This window comes from Hippocampus comes, unplaced genomic scaffold, assembly GCF_001891065.2.
Source record: "Hippocampus comes isolate QL1 unplaced genomic scaffold, H_comes_QL1_v1.1 scaffold113, whole genome shotgun sequence".
Lineage (NCBI taxonomy): Eukaryota > Metazoa > Chordata > Actinopteri > Syngnathiformes > Syngnathidae > Hippocampus > Hippocampus comes.
The window spans coordinates 722,990-746,867 of NW_017806160.1; the positions used below are offsets into that span (position 1 = coordinate 722,990).

General features: G+C 43.7%; 1 protein-coding gene across 2 annotated transcripts in view; it reads right to left on the minus strand.

The window, feature by feature from the left end:
* The window catches only part of LOC109531339 (low-density lipoprotein receptor-related protein 1-like), an 83,346-nt gene that overhangs the window by 51,224 nt on the left and 8,244 nt on the right, over positions 1 to 23,878 (minus strand). For both annotated transcript variants that reach the window (XM_019895583.1, XM_019895582.1), the window contains exons 2-6: positions 21,759 to 21,899; positions 11,646 to 11,783; positions 5,348 to 5,467; positions 4,468 to 4,596; positions 4,131 to 4,394 (exon numbers count right to left, since the gene is read on the minus strand). In XM_019895583.1, coding sequence (XP_019751142.1) covers positions 4,131 to 4,394; positions 4,468 to 4,596; positions 5,348 to 5,467; positions 11,646 to 11,783; positions 21,759 to 21,899 — 792 coding nt within the window. The remainder of the gene's footprint in view (positions 1 to 4,130; positions 4,395 to 4,467; positions 4,597 to 5,347; positions 5,468 to 11,645; positions 11,784 to 21,758; positions 21,900 to 23,878) is intronic.

The following is a 23,878-nucleotide window of genomic DNA, read 5'->3' on the forward strand; positions in this document are numbered from 1 at the left end:
GCGAGTTTTGGCTCCGCAAGTGTAATCGCTTTCTATGACTGATTTGAGTCCCTCAATGGAAGAAATTTTTGTTCATGTAAAACAAGCAAGTAACATTCACAAAGAGAGAAAAACAAGAGGATTCTCTCAGTTTTATCACAAATCACTGTTGCTGAAGGCAATAGATTCCCTCTGCTATTTAAACTAAAAAAAAAAAAAACACTTTCAATGAATCAAAGATCATGACTAAAGTCTTGCAAAGCATTTCCTATTTTTACCCATAATCCTGAGCTAGTTGGCGTGTAAGAATGTGCTCGGAATTTGGATTATTGCCATGTCATTCTTGCAGCACAAACAAAAAGTTGTTTCTCTCAGAGGATAGATTACAAAAATTCTCTCATGCGCACTACACTAGAACACGGCGTCTCCAGGTTTTCCAGCCCTATGACATATTAGGAGTAGAATTTCCTTCAAACATCCAAATGTAAAAACTATGTAATGTGTGCAGCACTGCACCTGCAGTGTTTTATTTGGACAATTTCCAATGCAAAACTGACCCAGGACCATATAAGGTAGCCCACTCAAATGTTGTGATGAATGATTGAAAATCAGCTCACACAAATTCCTCATTCTTTTGTTTGACAGAGCATCGGACATGCAGGACAGGGATGACTAAGAAAATCAAGTGACCTAAAGTAACGGCAACCTCTTTCAAAACGGAACTTTAGCGGCCAAACTGCTCAAAAAGCTGACCAAATCTCGCAAGAAAGAGGAACCTTGCATGCAAACCTTTGCCTCAGCTAAAATTGTGCTAAAAGCCTGACTTTCGGTGAGAATTGTCCCAACAGGAAATCTTGGCGAGAAACATTATGTTTGCGTTTTTATAGCTGCTGCCACCTCTTGCTTTCAGAGCACTAAACATCACACAGACTTACCACCAAGGAACAACTTTGACATCCCTCCTTTGATTAGCGTCAGCAGGACTGCCGTAGTCAGCATGTCAAAGGTGAATTATACAGCGGCACATGCAAGCTCGCAGCAGAGCAAGCGTGCAGCATCTGGGCCGAATCTACGAATCTGCCCCCGTGCCCACACCACCAGTCATGCAGAGCTTCAAGTGGCCAGTCCCAATGGGGACCTTCAGCATGTTTAGGTTACTACACGGGCGACGAGAGGAGAGTAGAAATCCTTGAAGTAACGAGGGGCTGGCATAAAGACGTGCAGAGCCACACTGAATTTATGAAGATGACATTGGAAATGTTGGCACATCTCCAAGCCAGAAGTAATTCATGACTGTATACAGAGGCAGAGCCTTCCAGTCAAAAAGGAGTGAAAACACGCTAGCCAATAAAACAAATCCAAATCCAAATAGCAATGGGAACAATTACAAATCATGACAAGATGTTTTCGAAACACTAAAACAACAAGTTTTGACAGAAGAGGTGTGTCATGAAGCAGGATCATGATACTTCCAACGGTATCAGTTCTAAGCCAATATGCCACTAAGAACGCCCCCGCGCCAGGCACGGATTAGACTCTTACGCAGAGGCTGTTGCATAACCATCTAACCACTGGGTTGAAAAACAACCGACAATTCCGCAAAGCCATTTCAAAATGTAATCTTTTGACCTCTTGATTGATTCATCTTTTGCAAAGCGGGTAGTTTTGTGGGAAACTCTGTCTCCACATGCAGCCACGCTACACTGCGCACTTCCTGTTCTGCCTGCTCGTGTCCGAAACCAGGGTGGTCTTAAGTGTTGACCCTTTAAGATCATCATGCGGCATGGCAGAGGCTCGAGAGCGCCGCTCCAATCGATTGAGCGGATTTCCGACTGTTTCCATGTCCAACCAGTCATTTAGCAGAACAGAACTCAAGCATGCCAACAGTGAAAGAATGAAACTTTGCACTGTCGCCTTAAAACAAAGGAGGGCTAATGACTAAATGATAAATAGCAGGACCCAGGGTGGAGTGATGGGGCCTGCTGTGGAGCTGTGCTGACAGGGTGGGGAGGATGGGATGGGCAGCCTTTGTGCCTCTTTTATCTTCCCAGACAATGCAGACAGAGCATGCTACATCTGGAACCGTCAGTCGAGTCATCCGTCAGGCTCTCCGAGGCTCCGAGCGATAAATCACCAAGTGTGTGAACTCTGCTCCAAACTGCCAAGCTCCAGAGGCTCGACTTAACCACATCCCTCTGAAGCCATCCGCCGGCTTTGCCGACCATACGTTCTCGAGTGCAACCATGGCATGACATGTCTGGACCGATTGCAAAATGACATGGAATTGGTTCAGTTCCACATGGCAGTACATTTTTACTTTTGTTCATATTGAAGGCTAAGATTCAATCCACATACAGTTCTGAGCAATTATGATATGATATCCATACCGCCAGTACGTGTTGTCCAGTGCTTATCCTGAAGCGGGCCACGGGGCAGCCACAGTCTCACTCCCGCAATTAGAAGTTTCATTTCGGGTTGGATTCATGTGATTCATTGTGTCAAGCCAGATGCAAAGTAATGGGGGATGCTGGTCCAGGTTTTGTGTACATACAGTACATGGGAATGATGTGAGCTCATTTTCCACAATCAATTTGGGTGTGTTCTTTGAAATGTCAAAAATATATCAAATGGACCTATTATTTTCAATGATGGCGCAAGATGTATCTACAGGGAAGAAAAGTCACTCGATTATCATTTTTGACTGTCTGGTGAAGAATTCACAGGCTTCTTTTATAGCTGCTCCACTCGACACCATGGATCAGGCCTTCCGTCTTCTACTCGGGACGTGTTCATGCAGCACATGCAGTGCGGGTCCAATGGAGCAGCATAGTGAGATCAGATTAGCGCATCGAGTTTTCTTCCAGCGCTGGGGGATTGATCTGATTTTGCGTATTTGTGATCACATCACACAAGATGTCTGCTGCTGTCACAAGTCGCCTTTTTAGACTCGCACACGACACTAACGCCAAATGACGCAAAGGTATTTGGGTCAGTAGGTGCATGAGGGTATGGCCTGACTGGACAGGACCGAAGTCACAGCTTGAGGAATGCAAAGCTTGTTCAGGCCCCACATTTGCCAATGGCAGAATGTCTGATTTCATCAATTGCAGCAGTTGCTTGTGGCCCTCTGTGGGACTCTCTTGAGATTAGATCAGATGATGTGCCCCCTCAAAACATTTCTCTTAAAAACAACGCATGAGAGCGCAAAGGTGGAGATGAGTCAAAGCACCTCAAATCACGACACGGGGTTGAGGTCATTTGAAAAATGGATACTTGACGACGTGCTTTCAGCAATATCAAAGAACCAGAGGTCAGCTACAAAGCGACTGGCTCGATGATTTAGAGATGTGCCAGTGCATCCTTGCTCTTCAAAGACTAACTGTCAGAAAAAGAAAGACGTACTCAGCAGATTTTGCTGCATCTGAGATATGTCGTTTTGAGCGGAAAAAAAGAAAAATTGATCATTTGTTAAACACACACAGGGCTGACAAGTCGAAACCGATTAGCTGCTTGGGAGCTCGCTGGCATTTTTTTTTTTTTTACCTTTTATTGATTCTCTTGGCTTTCCTGACAAAACTTCGCATTTCATATTCCAATCTGAATTGATCACTCGGGGTGTAGCCAACTTTGAGGTTTAGGAAGTCCAAACCGCAGTATTTTTAGTCTTTTTCCCCCGAAAAACCCCAAACAAACAAACAAAAATTCCAAAGGTTTATGTCTGTAAACAAGTACAAAATATGTTTTACATGCCCTTTAAATTATTTTTGCACAAGTATAATCTAATCTATTTGGAGACTTTTTCAGGGTTCATTAGGTGTGCCATGAGAAATTATCCAATATCATTTAATTAGTCCAAAAATTACTATTTATTGATGACAACTAATGCATTTCTCTTCAAGCGTCTATGAATAATTAACTGCTCTGCTGACATTCATATAAAAGAAAAAGTTAGACGGGACTAAATTGAGGCAAGATCATCTCTATTTCCAGCAGAAATATTTTTGAGGATATTTTTGTCAATCTCTGACTTTGAGTAATGAAAAACCGCTTGGCAGGACACAAGACAAAGCATTAAAGCCTCTCTCCAAGAATCAAATAATCTGGAGCAGTAAGACAAGTGTTTCCCTTGTTGGCTCAACAGCATGACTCACGGTGCAGGGTGATGGAAATGTTTATGGTGCGGACGTTGGTGACGGTTTTGAGGTCGGAGATGCTGGCGCATTTCAACTGCGTGGCTGCCGGTGTTTCCTCCACATCGATCCAGCAGACGGTTTCCTCGGCATAAACAAAGTCCATCGCCATGGCCTGCTTGGTGGCAATGGAGGGCAGCCGTGGAGACGCGGAGCCGCTCAGCGAAGTGCAGCGGATGTCATGCAGATTCGCAATCAAGAGCAGGGGAAGACGATCGACCGGCTCTGGGGATGGCGAGGAGAAAGCGGCGGCCGTCAGAAAACGAATCGAGGGCTGAAAATAAACGGCAAGTCTCACCATTTTTGGCTTTGCAGGAGCGGTTGTCCGGCTGCAGCAGGTAGCCCTCCACACAGCTGCACAGGTAGGAGCCCGCCGTGTTTTTACATGTCTGACTGCATGTTCCATACACATTGCACTCATTGAAATCTACCAGGAGAGGGACGTGATGGTCATTACACGAACACAAATGGACCGTACTGAACGGTACACACGGTTGATTTCAAGTTTGACCGCCGTTGACATTTGACAGCAATAGAAATACCCGAAATGTCATTCTTTATACAGTATTTGCTCCAGCGCCCCAAAATACACAAACATGAAAATACATTTGAAAAGATGTTATTTGAAAGGTTATTCTGTTGGAGAGATACTACAAAATTAGGGTATGCCGAGGCTGTTCCAAGTCACATTGGTCCAGTTCAGGAAAATGCATATGGGATTTATAAACGTGTGCTAAATGAAGGAAAATGGTGGTAACGATAGCAATCTTGAAATGTTGTCACTTTAAATGCCATATACTGTTTGTGCGTGGCTTCGATTGGACAGTGGTGAGTTTTCAAGAGAGAGCATGAAACAGTCCACCAAAGCAATTGCATAGCTTACTGCGGAGACATGCAAAGAATGAACATGCATATTAAATACAGTAAGGAACTGATGTTGCAAAAAAAAAAAAAGTCTTCTAAAATGGAAAATACATTTTGCCTTTTGATGAAGGATGAATCATTCATTTTGTAACTACAGACAGACTACGAAAACATTTTCAAGAGATCTGCAGTCCATAATTTCATATTCTTGGCCATTTCACTTTCAACCCGGATGGTGTGCATGGATGGTCAACAGCATTGAATGGGTCAATTGATAAAGGAAGGACAGGAGCAAACCAAAAACGCCCACGAACCTTTACATGACTTTCCATCTGCAGCCAACTCATAGCCATTGGCGCAGTAGCACTTGGGCCCATCGTGAGTCACAGCGCAGTGAAACTGGCACCCATGGGAGGCGCAGGCCGGTGCACTCTCTAAAAGATGAACAGAGACATGACGTCAAACACTGAGATTCAAGGCCACAATATCCTCATTGACAAAAGAAGGCAAATGGAAGGGTTTTAGGTCATTGTGTTTTAAATGCTTTAATCCACAGCGTGAGCCGGTTTGGGACACTCTATCCAGGGCTACTGCACAAGCACATCTTGTATGGGTCGGGATTTGAATGTGCACATGAACTCAAAACCAAAACATATCTTGGGAATGACCTGCACACTCTCCAGACCCGAATCAGATTGAAAACCTATGGGATGAGCTGAGTCACCGTTTAGAGGCTCGAAACTCTGCACCCCGGAATCTCAATGACCTGACGGCTGCCCTTCAAGAAGAGTGGGATGCCGTCCCTCAGCAGAGAATAAATCGACTTGAGAACAGCATGACACGACGTGGTCATGCTGTAGTTGACGCTCAAGGGCACATGACTAGTTATTGAGATGTTGAAATTTGTTATTGTGGTGTACCTGCCGTTGTTGTTAACGTTTGTTTCAATGAATTGTTGGAGATGACGAACTCACCTCACCAACCACAGTGCATCCTTCTACTTAAATGTCCTACTTTCATGATATGATATCACTGTGGCGTGAACTTTTTACATTTTCCATAAATTTCACCTGGAAGCCAAATATCCCAAACTTTCTGTGAGTAGTGCATGAAGTTCTAAGTTCGGGCAGGCACAAGCATAAGATTGTCCAGGACGCACTCAAGGTTCGCTCATTCTGAGCTTTGTGGCACAACACACACAACCGGATGTGAGGAAACTGTCTGTCTCAATGTCATTTATCTTTATTTTTTCTTGGAATGAAACACAACAACAATGAGTCAATGAATGAATGAATGCATGACGAAACATTCATTTCCACAATAATACAATAGTGGAAAGTTTGTCGCTCCGTGTGAATCCAGCCCGTCGCCGTAGTGCTGCAGTTGAGACGGATTAGGTGGATTGAAGGCTCGTTCGTTATGGAAAGCCAGTAGCACAGTGGGCTACAATGGCCCTTTTGTTGTGACCCCACTGAAAGGAAGAGTCCCCCAGCAAAATGTGACGAATCCATTCACCAAGTCGCACAGTATGAAAGCCCCGCTGGCAATTAGAAGGCTAAAAGATCCCCTCAAAAAGGTTGCCAAGATCCATTTTTCACCTCCGTTCAACACCTGTTTACAGTACGAATATTGACTCGAGGTGATTCCAATACCGGTACTGTATTTAAAACTGCATAGTAAAAATTGATACGAAGACTTCTTTGATTGTACTTTAGTTTGATGATTATTTGCACAAAATGGAAAAAAAAAAAAAACGGTCACTCTATTTTGGTTAAGCGAAGAGATGCACTCCTCAAAGGCTTACATCTCTTACTGCAGGTAATGAAATGAGTCAGTCAAGAGCTTTCCCCTTGTAATCAGATGTGGAAACATGTCAGGCTTTTAGCTTTTATAAGACGAAGAAAGTCAGGAGAGGAAAACAAAGAGGGAGGCTTCAAGATGAGATGTGCGAGGACCTCAAGGCAAACAGCAGCAGCTGACGTTTGACCAGAGGTTAAGGAACAAAGCTAACAAAACTACACAGACACAGAGGAGGCCTCAAGAAGCGTGCCAATGCCATTGATCCTTATGATTGACACTTCCAAATGTGGATTAAACATTTTTTTTCGCCAATGGGATTGAATAAGAAAACAATACAAAGTGACAAATGAAAACAAAAACGTGCCGTAAATCTACGGCAAAAATATTCCATATGGCGTCATTAAGGCACAGACCATCAAAAAGGATTTTGGTTTTATTTTTTCAGACGGCGGACAACGGAGTAGTTTTTTGTCTTGCTGCGTTCTTGCTGGCAGAAATTGACACTCGTGCACTTTGGTCGTAAGTGCATGCAATTTGCTTTCGGGTGTTCTGTCAACAGTTTCACTTGAAGATATGTGGAAATACACCAACTAACGGGCTAGGCATTCCGTTACACTTGTGCACTTCTCCCCGCTGTGTAAATCCTGCCTTCAAAACGGAAAAGTTGTTTTTGGAGGAGCTTTATTGGAAAGAGAAATTGCCTTCAGGCATTCTCGAGATATGTCCGAGAGAACAGCATGAAGAGTGAGGTCAGAGTGACCTTGACTTTTTGGCAAACAAATCACTTTTGCCAAGTTTGTGTAAACTCCTTTCCAGTGTTCCCTGGGTTATCTCCTCTACATGAGGGGGATAACATGAGAAGAGGCTGCGGCCAAAGCGAAAGCGTAACGATCAGACATGTCGGACAAGTACAAGACATGTTTGTGATGTGTCCTTCTCACTTGAGGGCTGCAATCAGATGATGTCGACATGCAGATTAGGATGTCTTCTAATGGGGATTCAGAAGTCCATCGCCACACGCTCATTCACGAGGGCTTCACTTGGTTTTCTTTTATGTATGAGGAGGGCGTTTATTGACCTGTTCAATCTAAGAGGCCTTGAGAAAACTTTTTTGTGAATGAATTTGCCACGATGTGAATAAAACTGGCATGGCTTTGCTTCAAGGAAAACCGGGCGAGACTGATTAGGACTGAAGTCCCTGCAATGTGAAAATTAATAGGTCTTGTAAATTTCATATCACAAACATGCTTAAATCATTGGCGAAATATCAAAACAACAACAAAACAAGTTTTTCAAGTTTTCCAGTCTTATCCAGCAGTTGGAAGTGAACTCACGGTGTAAACCGGCTACTGCAGCGTGTGACATTGGCGGGATGCTTATTCCCAGGACATTCCTACCTTTGTACCTTCACTGTCTGGAAACAAGTTTGCACAGGTCCTCCCATGGAGTCGACCTGCTGCAGCTTTCCTATCGTGTGACATGTAACTCGACAAACAATTTCAAGTATGCCCACAAATCATGATGTTTTCCCTGTGATTCCATATACGACAAAAAAAAATGTCTGAAAAAGTATAAAGTCTCCATAGGCAAGTATGGATTTTCATTATATGTCTGGGATACAGAAACCCAGGCAACAAGTAGAAAATAATGTGGACTATAATAATAATAATAATAATCATAAAGACAATAATAATCATCATCAACATCATCATAATAACGATACGTATTTTCTGGTACAAAAAAATCTACAAAGTTATTGAAATAAGTTCAATTTCCAAACATTCTGGACTATTGTAGGTTCAGGTTTTGTGGGAACCTGACCTCAAGCCTATGAAACACTATTTGGCAAAAGAAGAAGAGGAAGAAGGTGATGTGTTTAGCGTTAGTCCATATAGTTTTGTCTAAATGGAGTGTACGTGTCGTAGACATGGGAGGCTTATTCCGTGAAGCGTGCAGTTGCTGGACTTTGCAGCTGGTGAGTCAAAAGCGGTCAGAGGCATGGATGACAAACACAGACAGAACAGCAGCTTGGATAATGAGCAAACAATGTCGTAATGGTAATGGCAAATAGTGGCAACATGCTTCCACAGACATCCGTTTTTAGACTTTAAACAGAAACGCCTCAGAGAGGCAGCAAACATTTTACGGAGATCCACTCCTTAACGCATCGAATTCACCCCCCGCTCCCCATTCCCTGCCCCAACACACACACACACACATGCACGCACGCACGCACGCAGAGATGGCCAAAGCCTGGCCGCTGAAGACGTAACAGGTCTTGTCATGCAAGACAAGCCTAACTGCAGCCCATTAAACCATTCAGGTCAAGACCCGCTCATGAATAAAGATGAAAATGTGGCCACGTCAAGTCGCCGATGACCGGCTCTCATTCCACACTTACTGAGACGTGAAGGACAAAAAGACAACCCACTGCATGCATAAACAACTGCACGAGAATAAAAAGGGCTCCCTCTGAGGGAGCACAGAGGGGAAAGCTCTCAGGACTGCTGCCATGACCCCATTTTCTCCTTTGCCATAAATCAGTCACTTCTGAGGAAAAAGACCTTTGCCCACTACAGAGGCCCCATCACCCTCAAAATGACAGTGAAGGCACAAAAGAGGCCTGCAAATCATTGCATAGAGGCCACTATGAGCCTTGTGACCCAAACAAAAAAAAAAACTGCCGAAAACCATGAGTATGCATTTTTTTCATTTTACATTAGAAAATTTTCATCTAAACAGCAACCAAAAAGGTCACATATAAGTATGAATCTGAAAATAAAGACCTCCTCTCAATTTATTTACAAATTGACTGACTTTGTGAGAAACGCGGAAGCCATTACTTATTCTGTAAATGTCAACAGGTGCATACACGGGTTTATTATACCTTCTGTCATCTGAAGGGAGAACAGTTGATTGTTCGGCCTGTTGCCATATGGAGGTGGCAAACGGTATGTCGATGACCACCGATATAGGCATTTGTAAATGAATCTTAAATCATTTTCACATGTATTAAGTGGACCATTTTTCCCAGGATCCTTATGGATCTCTCACTGGACACTCGTGTGACATAGCACCCTGCCTCTATAAGAAGATGACTTTTTTTTGGGGGGGGGACAACAGCATTTCAGTACGGTGGTCTGTGTGCATATGAAACAGCACATGAGAGAAAACGTGGACGACAAATGCCATTCGGTGGATATGAAATCAAATTCAACGGGGATGCAACGAGATGTTATTTACAAATGAAGCTAATCTCTTCATCAATGGCGAGGTTAACCAGCCTAATACATGTTCTTAGAATAATGAATGAGTCCAGCAAACACGCATGGTGCCGGTAATTTGATGGCGTGGGCCGGGAAATGGGGTGACGGACAGAATTTGAGGCAAAGGTACAAAACATAAAACATCTCAAGGAGCGTACCACCACGGTCTTTACAAGAATATCTCCAGCTCTGCTACGAATACAGCTTCAGTAGCTGAGGACACGCTTTGAAATGTGTTTTCAAAAAGATAAGAGACACCCTAATGTGCATTTTGTAAAATGATAAAATACACTTTCGGTTCTTCTCCAACTACAGTAGTCAGTTGGAGCCACGTTGATCAAATCTGACCCCGAAACAGTGTCCTGAGTGTCTGTCTTCATTGTGAATGATTTCCAAACATTATGACAATGCAACGGTATCCCAATGGAAACCCAAAACACATTTTGGGACTGAGATAAAGTTGCCTTTCTGACCAGTCGTGTCAACAACTTGGGCAGAATTACGTGGACATAGTGAGTGACAAAGTGTGCTTTCAGTCATCAGCGCGAGCATATGCTAGCACAAGCAGCCAGTTTGTACAAGCAAACACTGGGATGGTTGTTGAGGACCAGAACTTTCCCTGAAATGGGTTCTGGACACACTGCTGGTGTGTGTGTGTGTGGGGGGGGTGCTCGGGTGTGTATTTGCAAGAATGTGAGCGTGTGAGTGCATGTTTGGGTGCACATGGGGGTGCATGCATGCATTACGAGGTTGTGTTGACCACTGCTTTACTGAGGACTTGTGTACTCACAACGGGAGGCATGCCAGCTATGATTGGCTGACAGAATCTCTGAGTGATCTCCAGTACTGTGCAAGACATTGAGGATTTTCAAATTTCCAATCATCAAGCTAACTTGAATCAGACATCACCCAGAACAAAAAATGTTTCTTCCTCTGTTTTACAGAAAAGAATGGGGAAAAAAAAATTATTGATACCCACCCCCTTAAATGTAGTAAGTGATTATCGACAATTCAATTGAAAGAGCAAGAGTAAATGAAATTAAATTTCTGGGCGATATTACATGTGAAATAAATATGTTGGAAATCACAGATCGGGAAAAAAATCAAACAGGTATCCTGTTTAAAACCAAGGATCTCCTCAATACATTACATACAACATTAACTCATTCACTCCCAAAGACGTTTTTAAACGTCTTTTCAGACTTGGTCCAGAACTGGCTGGTACTGAATGAGTTACATTGCTCATTATTGCTGCCATATCTGAGATACTGTGTGCAGCTATGGGGTAATACTTACACAAAAAAAAAAAAACAGTCAATCTTTAAACTACAAAAAAGAGCCACACAAATTATTAAACCTGCAAATGAAATAGAACCAACAAATCCATTGTTTATCAAATTCAACACTGTCAAATTGTATGACTTAGTTGAATTCAAAACAGTTCCCAATGAGGACACTATGACCATGGTAGTTTTCTGTTCTGAGCATTGTTGTTTTTTTTTATTTAAAAAAAAAAAAAAAGTTTTCCCGAGCAAATGTATATTACCTCTGCAGTGAGGGCCCTCGTCCCAGCCATCAGAGCAGTCATAGACTCCGTCACATAGTTTGCTCATGGGGAGGCAAACGTCGATGTCCAAGCAGCCATGTTCATTGACGGGACACTTGTTCACCCGGTTATGCAAGCCTGGAAAACAAATGCAATGTTACATATGAGCAAAGAACAGGACTCGCTCCTCAGTCCTCATTCAGATCAAATGAACGGTGTTATAAAAGAGTGTTTGATTGGTTTTCACACATGATCGATCCAATTTCTTCTGCTTAGCCGGCATTGTGTCGCAAAGGCAGCAGCTTTAGCAGGGAAACCCAGACTTCTCTCCCCAACCAATTCTTCCAGCTCTGCCAGGGGAATCCCAAGGCGTTCCCAGGCCAGCCGGCACACGTAGTCGCTCCAATGTGTGCTTGGTCATCCTCTGGGCCTACTCCCAGAAGGACGTGCCCAGAACACCTCACCAGGGAGCCGTCCAGCAAGCATGCTAACGAGATGCCCGAGCCGCCTCGTTTGGCTCCGCTCCATGTGGACGAGCACTCCCGGATGACTGAGCTCTCTTAGGCAGACTCCGGACACCCAGCAGAGGAAGCTCATTTCTGCCAATTCTCGCCGGGATCTTGTTCTTTCGGTCATGGTACATAGTTTGTGACGGTGGGTGAGGGTAGGAACATAGATTCATCTTTGGGCTCACCTCCTTCTTCAGCACAACAGACCCATACTGCTGCACCGTTCCGCCTGTCCTCCCAAGATTCTTGACTTCCTCACCATGGGGCAGACTCTCATCAACAACTTGGAGAGGCCACTTTACCATTTTTCCAGCTGAGGACCATGGTCTCAGATCTGGAGGGGCTGATTTTCATCCCTACCCCTTCACACTTGGCTGCCAACCGCTCCACTGAGAGTTGAAGATCGCGCTTTGATTAAGCTAACAGCACCACATCATCGACCTTCATTCCAAATTCAATTATTCCAAATAGTATGTATCTTAGTGTGACATGGTGGTGTAAAAGTCGGCCAAATTCAAGTTCCAAAAGCATCAAGGAGCGGAATGTGCAGAAATAACAGAATCACACTGATTGCACAGTGCACTTGTTGCAATGCTGAATTCAATGCAGAAAAGTGCACAAAATAGGTATTGGTTTCAGCCTATATTGTTCAATGTTTTCCGGAAGAGCTAATGAGGAATATTTTTAGTTCTTTCTTTATTTCAAGCAGTGGCAATTTGGAATGTACAGTAGATTGCTGTCTCCTTGCCTCAGCGTCTCCCACACTTCTCTCCATTTCTCAGCCCACACTGCAGAGCAAACAGTTTGCTTTGGCCGTTTTACTTCTTCCTCCGCCTCCTCCTCCCTCATCTCTCTGTTTCCTACATCTGCTGACCCATTTTACCAAAACGCTGGAGTAGCGGAGGTGCTTCACTCCTTCAGAGGAAACGGTACGAGTCAGTGCGGGTTAAGCAGCAGCTGCTGGTGCTGAAGTTTGAAGAGCACCTGTCTTTTAAATGCCACCTTCGGCGTCTCATACAGCCAGAGTATAGCAATGCCGAAGAGCTGCTGAAGCCAAAAAGCAGATCTTTTTTTTTAATGTTTTTACCCCTCTCAACAGAGCTGTTTCTCATTCAATTGCTCTCCAAAGAATAAACTATTCTACAACTTTTGATGGTGCAGTTCATGCCCAATGTTGTTGGCAGAATGCCTTTATTATCTGTGGCAATAATAGTAATTAAAAAAAAAAGGTCACCAACCAAACACCACCTCCCCCACCACCGCAAATGGAGTTTCCGTGATACAGGAAGCTGAGCAGAAAAAGTGACACATTCAAAAACAACAGTTGTTTTTGTACATCCGTCTTAGACAGCAAAAGAGCAGCTCTCCCGTCTGGGGGAATGCTCATACTGTATATTAGCAGCCTCAGCCTCTAAACCAGCCTGATTTCCATTCAATAAATGGCCAGCTCCGCATGAACGCACTACAAGGAATACACTTGCACTTTGGAACTGAACCCCCTGCAAAGGCCCTTGGGTGGCTTCTGCTGAGGAGTCTGGAAAGGCTTAATGAATCTGTATGAGCTACCATTACACTTCGCAACCAAACAGGCAGCAAAATGACCTGATCCAAGAGGAGCACATCCAGCTTTGAACGGCGCTAAGTGACAAAGTGTTGGCCTGACCTGATATTATGTGTCAAGCGCGTGCCATTTGTTCAAAGCGTCAAATATATGACAATGGCACTTTGAAATACAATTGTTTGGCTGTTTTTCAATGGTGAGTGAGCCTAGTTGTTGTTACATACACAAAAATTTACTGTATACTTTCTGCATGCAGAACAATAGTGTGTACGAAACACCCTGCTCTGCAATTTATCTGTCTATGGCACTTCAAATCATAAACCAGCCCATGGTAGAGATCTCTCTCTGTTAGATACCGATCATATTCGTGAAAAGTGTCAGTTTAAATCTAAGAGGAGTCCATTCGTAAAATGGTCTGTGAAAAAAAAAAAGCAGCCGATTACTTGATTACTCAATGGAAGAGTGGTTCGGATAATTGATCTGAAAATGATTTGAAACCCTGACCGGATTTTTGCTCCCACAACAGTGGACTCATGATGACAACAACGTGAGCAGCATGGAAACAAGTTCACCCGAATTGCATTCAAAGAGTTCCCAGAGCTTCCAAAAGTCTGTAGCCCATGTCTTCATAAAAGAAGGCGATTGTCATTTAAATGTGACCTCAAACACACTTGAAGCCACTTCAGCGTTTTCTCTACATGGGGTTCCACTTTGCAACAGGGCACACAATGGAATGCTCCTTCGAACAGACAGCCAGCATTGAAGACCACAACCACATTGTAATTAAACATGTTCCAACTGCTATATAGGCAAATTATGTGGCTTACGTCATTGCACCGTCCTTTAGAAACTCGAGGGAGCAGAGAGAACACAAGAAAGACAATGTAATAATCCACACAACATGTATTTTATCCTGGGGGATTGAATGTTGGCTGTAAAAAGCTCGAAACCAACACTTTTATCGCCTGCATCAATATAAAAACAAAATGCTAGGGCAGTGCCCCAAACGGCGGTGACGAAGTGAGATTCGAAGTGGCCGTTAAAAATGGATGCCGAATTTGAATTTTGGGATTTGAGTGAGAATGAATCATCGCACATTCGTGTCACAGGAAGGTTCAAATGGCAACGCACGATTTGTTTTGCAGGTCCCACACTTAGAAGTGTTTGCGCATGTATAGGAATGTTAAGATGGCTAATGGGCCACCTGTTAAGCGATGAGTCAATAAAGCCCATCTAGGAAGTGTCTCAACGCCTTTGTCATTACTTCACTGTTTGTCTCTCATTCCATGCTAGCATGAAGGGAGTTTGCAAACTTGGAGGCAGGACTGGAGAGAGACTTCGCTTAGCTCGGCACTAGTTAGCTGGTCCAACAGAACACAGATGGGTTTAAAACTTTCCCAAAAGCGGAAAATAAACCCCTCAACCGGGTTCTGCCGTTGGCCAGTGTACGGCGAGGGATCCTGGAGGTTCAACCAAGTTATTTCAAGTTTTTGAAAAGGAAAACCTTTCCGTAGGTTGACGAGGATGCACGTCAGCCGCATATGTACACTCCCGTACATTTAAAAAAAAAGTGAATATCAGGTTTGGTAAAGCACTTACTTTGGGCAATTTATGGTGAAGATAAAGCACGATTTACACTAAGTGCACTCCAGGTACCATGATGATCAAATTGGACTTTTGGACACTTTAATAAACCATGTGAATTGATTAGGGATTCGTTGGTTAAATGGTCAATGAATAAATGCAGATTTGGCCCAGGCTCGACATGAATACAGTACATGGAACCCCCGCCAAATCGTAGTTGACTGCTTGCGCCCCAGCTATATATGTACACTCAATTTAAGCTTCTTGTCAAAGTAAAAATAAAAAAAAAGAAATACGCGTTGTGCGTTTACAACAAGAACTTTGCCTCAAGAATAACTTCACTAGATGTAAGACGTAAATCACTCCCCACAGTCAAGACAAAAAAGGAACACCTTTCTGAAGTATGTTTAGACATAGCCATTCTGCTAATTATTTTTCCAGTCTAAAGGCGACCATCTCCAACTTGATGATTCCCATTGCTTTGGTGATCTATTCTTTCCAAGCTGGTATTCAACTTATTCATGATTAACCTTTTCTTGTGACCACACATGAGGAGATCAAGACAGTTGTCCAGTTAGATACACTGAAGTTTTCCAGCTCATCTAGCATACATGTTTGTGTCGCGAGAGGAATGGTTGTATTCACGAGACCCGGTCTGCTAAAACCACATGACATCGTTCACTGTTAACTCTTAGCGATTCAGCTGTGGAATTCCAATGTCAGTGGATAGGCATACGTAAGGGGCTTTGAACATGCGTTTCCACTTATCTTGATCTAAGGACATTCGACTTAGGCTTAAGGTGATTGCAATGCACAGAAACACGGGGACGTTGTATTCAGCATGGTCATTCTTTTAACTAGACAAATGCACAGCATGTTTTGAGATTCACTGGTGAAATAAATTAGTCCTAAGAGTGGACCGATGCACCACAATGCATCTCTCCAGAGAAAGTCAAAAAGAGGAAGCTGGCAGCCCAGCCAAGCAGGACTTCATCAGGGCCCGGGGGGAAGCTGATTGAGCAAGAGGAAAGACTGGGAAGGAGATACGAGGAGCCAGGAGCCGAGCTTCTGCGCCTGTTTTGACAGGCTAAGAAGAACACTGAAGAGGGCCACTTCAAAAAGAAGGAAAAAAGAAAAGGAGACAGTGCGAAGGAGACAGCGGCAAAGGGGAAGTGGTGCCTGAGTGGCGTGAGAAAGTCCTGCGCGCTCTCTCCTTCCCTTTGTGTTGATAGGTCGGCGAAGATGAGGATAGCTCCGGGCGGCAGACTGGGCCGGATTTACAAGGCTTTGCTCCTTCCTCTGTGGAGGCCGCATGTCACTGGCGACCCTGTCCCACATATGAACACACGCCCATGCAAGTGCAGTTACATGACTGGGATTACAGGTTATAAAAAGGATTCCTCCACCTAATGAAGCTCCAAAAGGCTGCCCACTACAGAAAGAGCTTTAAACCCACATAAATTCATCTCCATTCTCCCTCCCGGCCTACAAGCTAATCTGCTCATTTTCTCCTACACGGAGCCCTTTTCTGTCGAATCATCTCCTCTCCACATGGCTCCTTCCCAGCCCAGGGCCTTCTGTGGTCATCTCCTCCTTCCTGCCTGGCTCGTCCCGGAAAGGCCGGCGAGAAGCACAGATAACTGCTTGTGGGCCACGGCCGCCTCAAGCAGCTGGACGGCAGCGATAAGTCCATCTTCCCATCAAACCTTCCCCCTACTTCAACCCTCGGCGACCACAATCGCCCACAAGGGCCAGTTTGCATGTTTACGGGCAGGTAAACAATATGGCTTCATGAAAAGGGGGACTTTGGTTGTGCGTGCGTGCGATTCTCATACAGTTTCTATATTGGACATGTCCAGCCCACTTTATCAAGGTCTACATTCCAGCAGGAATCCCCTCAAAAGACTCGCCAGCATCAACAAGAACATTAAATCATATTTTCCCGTCACTATTATGAGCTGTGGGGCCACTTTCGTGACAATTTTGGGAGTGGCTTTTTTATTTGCAAGTGTTAATAACGACTCTACTGTCAGCTTTTTTGCCAGCAAATTTACATGATTGAAACAAAAGGCAATGGGCCCAAAGCTCAGGAGTCCTCAAAAGGTCATTTTGATGCTAAACCGGAAACTAAACATCGAACAGAGTGAGGAAGACAACCTTTGCATAAGGTTTTTGACGTTGAAAGGGATTCCTTCACGGCAAGCACTTCTCCCTGATGGGGAAACTGCTTACATGCTAAGGCTTACTCAAACATCTGTTCCCAGTCGCTGGCTCCACCACAATGAATGCGGTCCATGCAAGAATCATAATTGCATGCAGACTTGGGATGAAGAGATGGAGACAGTGGGTTTTTTTTTTCTTGTTGCTGTTTTTTTGTTTGTTTTAACTGAAAGGACTCCAATGGAGTAAAGCACAAAAACAAATGAAATTAGACTTGCGAAGCAGCATTCCTACTTTTAACACCATGAAAAAATAGGAATAGACTTGACAAAAGGGCAAGGCATTTGTAGAATAAATAAAGAAATAAGAACAAGCGCAAATTTAATCCAGTGCCATATTTACAGTCTGTGCTTGTTTTGAGTGTTGATTAATAAACTCACACCTCACAAAAACACACACATCATTTCAAAAGAAGCCTTAAACTATCCAGACCTGGATGACAAGAATGCCTTCTCCTTCACTTTCTCTCTGCAGGAGAAAACACAAAGTGAACACGAGCAGCCGCGAGTACTTCAAAAGTGTCGATCCAGTACGGAGCAGGTTCACAGTCAAGTAGAGTGCATAAAGCAGCACCCCGGGCATACTTGGTAGCCACTTCCCGCACCCCTAGGCCGACTGCAAGTGAGACCAATTGAAGGCAAGCTGCGAGGGAGCATGAGAGTAGCCCTTGGGAGAGGACGATGCCTTCCCAGCTGTCAACGGCAGCCCGGAAGAGGGAAGCGCTTATCATTTCCCTCAGACTGATGTCAATGTGACGCTATACAGCTGACCACATGCAGCCCGAGCCCGGCCAATACAGTGCATTTCGTAATGTCCATCGGTGAGCTCTCGGTCAGCTTCCTTGATGCCTTGGTGATGTCATGTTAAAACCCCGCGACAGTGTTTTTCCTAACCCGAGAGGTAATTATAGCACACAAAAAGGATTTGGAAATAACAGGCAATTACACATTTAGACAGTTTGATGTTTCATGTACACTCGCTTGCAGCGCAGGTCCCAAGAGGTGCACATCTGAAGAGTCTCAGCAGACAAAAGCACACACATGTTCAGGCAATTTTCGCACATTGTTGGCATCATAAACAAAACAGGTGGCATTTGGCGGCCAGCCCAAAAAAAAAGGGCTGGCATTGGAAGTTTTGTCAAAGGAGATCGAGGCATTTCCGCATTGTAGCCATAAAAAAAAAAGGGCTGGCATTGGAAGTTTTGTCTTTTCGTTTTAAAATCATGGTAAATATAAAGTACAGGTTGCCAAAGTACAGTTCGCCCTATATAGGTGATTAAACTGGAAATAATTTGGAGTTGCATTTTTTTAACTAAAAGATAAAACTGTCTCTCTCAAACATGATATACTTCTAAACTATTGACAAAAAGGAATAACAACACAAAGACTCAATTCATACAAGACAAAACCAAAACAATAAGAGGACAGTGAGAAAAGGAAGAGGAAGCGAAATCTTTGCTTTAGAATATCTTTGGCCTTCCTTTGTGAAACCTGTGCACCTGGAGTTAAGAATGAACTTTAACCAGGAGATAATCTCGCAATTGTCGTCACAGTATTACAGTCTGTGAATGGTAACAAACTTGGAGATCACGTTTCGATGAAATATTTGTTTTGGGACTCTTTTTTTCATCAAGTAAAAGATTTTTGGGGCACTAAGCAGAGGACCCCTTGTTCCTTTCAAACTGAAAGTCTCCAGATGATCCTCCATTGTATACAGTGGAAATCGGTCCTGACCCATTTAGATAATGACAATCTTTACAGCCTCAATAAGAGGTGAGTTGGGAGCAGACTTCAGATTGCCTGTCCTGATGCTTTCCAGTAAAGAGGGAATCAAGCGCAAACAGTTTCAGACTGTAAATGGCCAATCCCGGATGAAAAGACGGATAACTTTCCGTTGCTCTGAGTCACAGCAGGACTTTAAATAACCTTCTCCACCAAAGCCTCGTCACCATTGACGCTGTCACACACTCATTCAACTAGATTGCTTTTCTTTCCCGCTGGACAGATTGTCTTAAGTCACAACCGTGTTGAGGAGACACCCAAACTTGCGCGTGGAGAAGAAAAAGTGCATTCATTTCGCTAAGATGAATGCAATTATTCAGGCTGATTCATGACTAGAGAAGCACGCTAACTAAAAGCAAAGTGGCAGGCAGAATCGAGCGCATGGAAAGAGACTAATTGAGCAGAACGTATATTGATGGTGCGGTGAAACGCAGCTCGGCAGCTCATCACGCAGAAGATGAAGAACACTTACTGTGGTCTGTCACCACGTTATATTAGCATTCAGATTATTAGCTGAGCAGAAAAAGAGACGTAATTAATGGTCCAAGCTTGTTTCATCGACTTAATTTTTTGAGATGTTCATGTTTTGAGTGTGTCGCGCCACAGCAACACAGTACTTTAAATCACCAGTTCTTTGAATTACGTTACAATGCGGTTCAATATTGAAAGTCCCTGTAAAGTTCAAATAATGTGTCCTAAATTTGACATAGCCCAGAGAAGGGTGCTCAAAAAGATCCTACCCAATTTTAGTTATTCAAAAAATTAGCACGTTTATAAAATGAGACTTCAAAATCATTACCACAAAAAAAAAAAAAAAAAAAACTTTCTTGTCCACCAAATCTGCTGAAACCAGGTCTCACTCAACTGTCAAATACCACCAACCTAGAGAAATGTTTGCAATTTTGTCCGGCATTTTTTTTTTTTTTTTTTTATGCCTACACATAACGTCATGTCCACTTCAAGCCTCTGGTGGATGCAGTACATCCCACTAAGGCGTTGCAGGGCTTTTCAACGCCGCGACATCGAGGCGCTCTTTTGCGGCCACGCCAGTAGGAAGCCGCTGTCCTAAAATGATTGCTGTCATGTCAGACTTTTGGCTATTTTATTTTTTCCTGCCTTGCTCTTCCCACCTCTCTTCATGACGTGCAAGCACTCACAAAAAGTTGCTCAAAGGAGATCGAGGCATTTCCGCATTGTAGCCATCGCTAGTTTGCTAACATAACTTTGAAATTATGTCATTTGTTAACCCGTCTGCCGCTCTCTCAACTCATTGACAGTGCCACTGACTGAAGTGGCGCTATATCAGGCTAAGCAGACTTGGGCTGTTTTCGAAGTATCTTACTCTGAGTCTTTTCACATAGTTTGTGTGTCCTTGTTGCTCAAAACACAATTAAAGTTCTGCAAAAGCAGATGTGTGTGTGTGTGTGTCGGGGGGAGGGGGGGCTTACTGTACCTCTAACTAACCCTAACTACTGACCCATCCCCCCACCAAAAAACAAAACGTTACATTGTGCAATAAAAAAAAATTAATCTTTTACTGCTCAAGATTTTGATTATTTGGTCACTTGGTGACCTATAATATTGAAAAAATATATATTTTCCCCCAATCCACAATAAAAATCACATGACCGGCCCGGTTTTCCGGTCACGTGATCGGATCATCCCTAACATAGAGAAAAATGCAAGTTCCCTCAGTGCAAAGAAAAGCTTTGAAAGGAGTCATCGCCCACCATAACAAGACCCTTAAAGCTGGGTGTCATCTGCCTGTCTCTACATGTCAGAGTATTGGGAAAGTCCTTGTGGCGTGACAGTTGTAAGGTGCGTCACAGGTTGACAGTAAACTTGCAATGAAAGCCCACATATAAACAAAAAGAATGCTTCGCCCAGCAGACTCCACAGAGGCAGCACAGACATGGCAACAGATGTGAGACGTTCGTAACCAGAATCACAGAGAGAGCACACTGATCCTGCAACAGTCCAGGCAAGAGCAGACACATCCCTGAACACTTTGACAAAACAAGGCTGCATAATTAGAGCTATAATTCAGGAGAGAACACACTGGGAGCCCGTGTCCTGCCTGGAAAGGGCAAAACATGGCCCTTATTCAGGCGCCAAATTCACAATACCTAAACAATGAACAACACTTGAGTCCTCTAAGCCATTTAGTGGTGAAACGACCTATACGCTGAGATTACATCAGCCACTCAAAAGTAAAAGAAAAAGTATTGTAAGGGACAGGTGTTGAGTGAAGGTCATATCAAACATGACCTTACAAGAATGAAGTTAATCATTAACCATCAATTAAGTCAGTTTCGTCACACTTGACTATACAAGAGATGGTGTAGCTCTGATCTTTTCAGGTGGAAGTACTTAAATGCTGCTTAAATGTCAAATGCATGGTTAAGCCTTATGATGTGCAGTCATTAAAAAAAAATAAAATTAACTTTTGTGGACTTACAGATGTCCGGGGACTCGTCTGAGCCATCTGGACAGTCCTTCTCCCCGTCACAGCGCCAGCCTTTGGAAATGCAGGTCGTCTGGTCCTTACACACAAACTGCTTCGGACTGCAGGTCCTGGTTTGGTCGTCGGCTTTGGGAGCTGAGAAGAAAACAAATGACTTGTCATGGAAAAAAAAAATTGTGTTGGACTGCCAGTGGATTAAAATTGTTTGAAAATGTAACTCACTTCTCAAACAAGGTATCAACAAAAAGCCAGTGGGAATTGGAAGGCACTAGGCGGCTGAGCTGAGTGTGTGTTTTTTTTGTTTTCTCATTCAATGGACATTTCCAGATTCATAAAGCTTAGATGGCATTACAGAGTCATTTTACAATGTTTTGGAGGGGGGGGGGGGGAATGACCCAAAGACACAGTCACTTCTGCAAAAACCTTCAGCAAGTTTTCAAACAACAGTGGTGCCTTGTAGTGTTGGGCTTTTTTTTCGTGTAAGAAGTATTTTTTTTCACAGTTTTGACTCCTTGAAAGAGTTATTCAACTTGTCTCACAGATGAGCTTCGGAATGTCACAACGCAGAATCACATCACACACTTATCGAGCCTGACCTGCGGGTAAACGATACGGGTGGGGCATTTAAGTCAGTGAGGGATTGTTGCGGTGTACCGCCGAGAAGCGGCACCATGGCAACGCTCGTGATCCATCAGCAGTTTGACATTGCTGACCTGCTTTAAAGGCAGCTTGGAAAAGGGCTCCCTACATTAGTCAGGAGTGGCAAAGCACAGGAAGGTGAGTCTTTGGATTGCACTCTCTTGGTACTTTGTTGTTTTGTGCACAGTAAAAAGAGCACCAAGGCAGGCAAGCCCGCTGCCTTGTGAAACATTGTCATGAGTTGGGGATGCGAGTTCAATGCAGAAAGATCCTGTGCACTGGACCAAACTGCTTGTCCTTCCCTTCAGACTCAACCAACAAGAGCTGCTTGGACCCATTTCCCAACGCCATTAGAGAAAACCTTTCACAAACGAGTGAATTCACTGATGTCAACGTTTATATTCATCAACTGGAATCCAACCAATCAAGTATGCTTTTCTACGGCCGGAACGGCGTGGGAGAGAGTTTCACTCAGCTGGTCTGTAAAATGCGGGTTTGTAAACCACTATGATGACTAAAAGATCCCAGCAGACGGCAGCGACTGTTTTGGGTTTCAGATCAGCTCAGCTTTTAAGGGGAAGATAACGATTGGGGGGGCAAATCTTGGCTTGTCACATCTATTAAGAGGGATGGAACACGTTGAAGTCCTAACAAGTTTGGACACCTCACACTCAAACAGAGAAGGTACAGTATTTGTATGGTACAAAAACAGGTGTCGCAGCAGGAAGTCTGTGTTGGAATTGTGACAACTGATGAGGCAGTTCGAGTGCATGAGGAGCCCCAAGTAAAACAAAAACAAAAACACTGACGGTCACCTCAAGCCATTTCACAGTCGTGTTGTCATTGTTTTGTAGTTTGAGGTGTCACCAAATCAAAAAGTATTAGCGTTAAAGTCACTGCTGTGCATGTCATGTCCTTTTCACCAAAATCTCATTTTTGCCACTTTGAGGTCAGAAACAGGTGTTTTGGGTCACACCAACCAATGCTGAACTTATGATTACTAAAGAACAGACAATGCAAGTTTATTTTCCTGGTGAAAGAGTCCATCCACTCTTTCTTTTGGTTGATTCGGTCCTTTCGTTGTCACAGAACACAATTATTGTGTGGGTCTTGAAAGATCAATCAAAATGATCCAAAACGGTCGGACACATGGGAAACACTGCTTTAAAAACGTCCGGCAGTGAATGAGTTCAGATATGTACCTAAGATAAACACGTCACACCAACTGAAATCGATTTTCATGACCAAAACAAGATTATCTGGACTTGGAAAGGCCATGGCTCCAGGGGACCACAGCACTTCTGATGGCAAGAGACACACCTTGTGCAGATGATTGCTTAATTCCTCCCCCATGCACGTATACTGGCCCAATGCAAGTGTCCAATTCAATGTCATAGTCAAGCTACAGCGGTAGGTTGGCGGAATGACACAGGGAAATATCGCGATTGAGCCGCCGCTTGCTTCCTTCATCAATT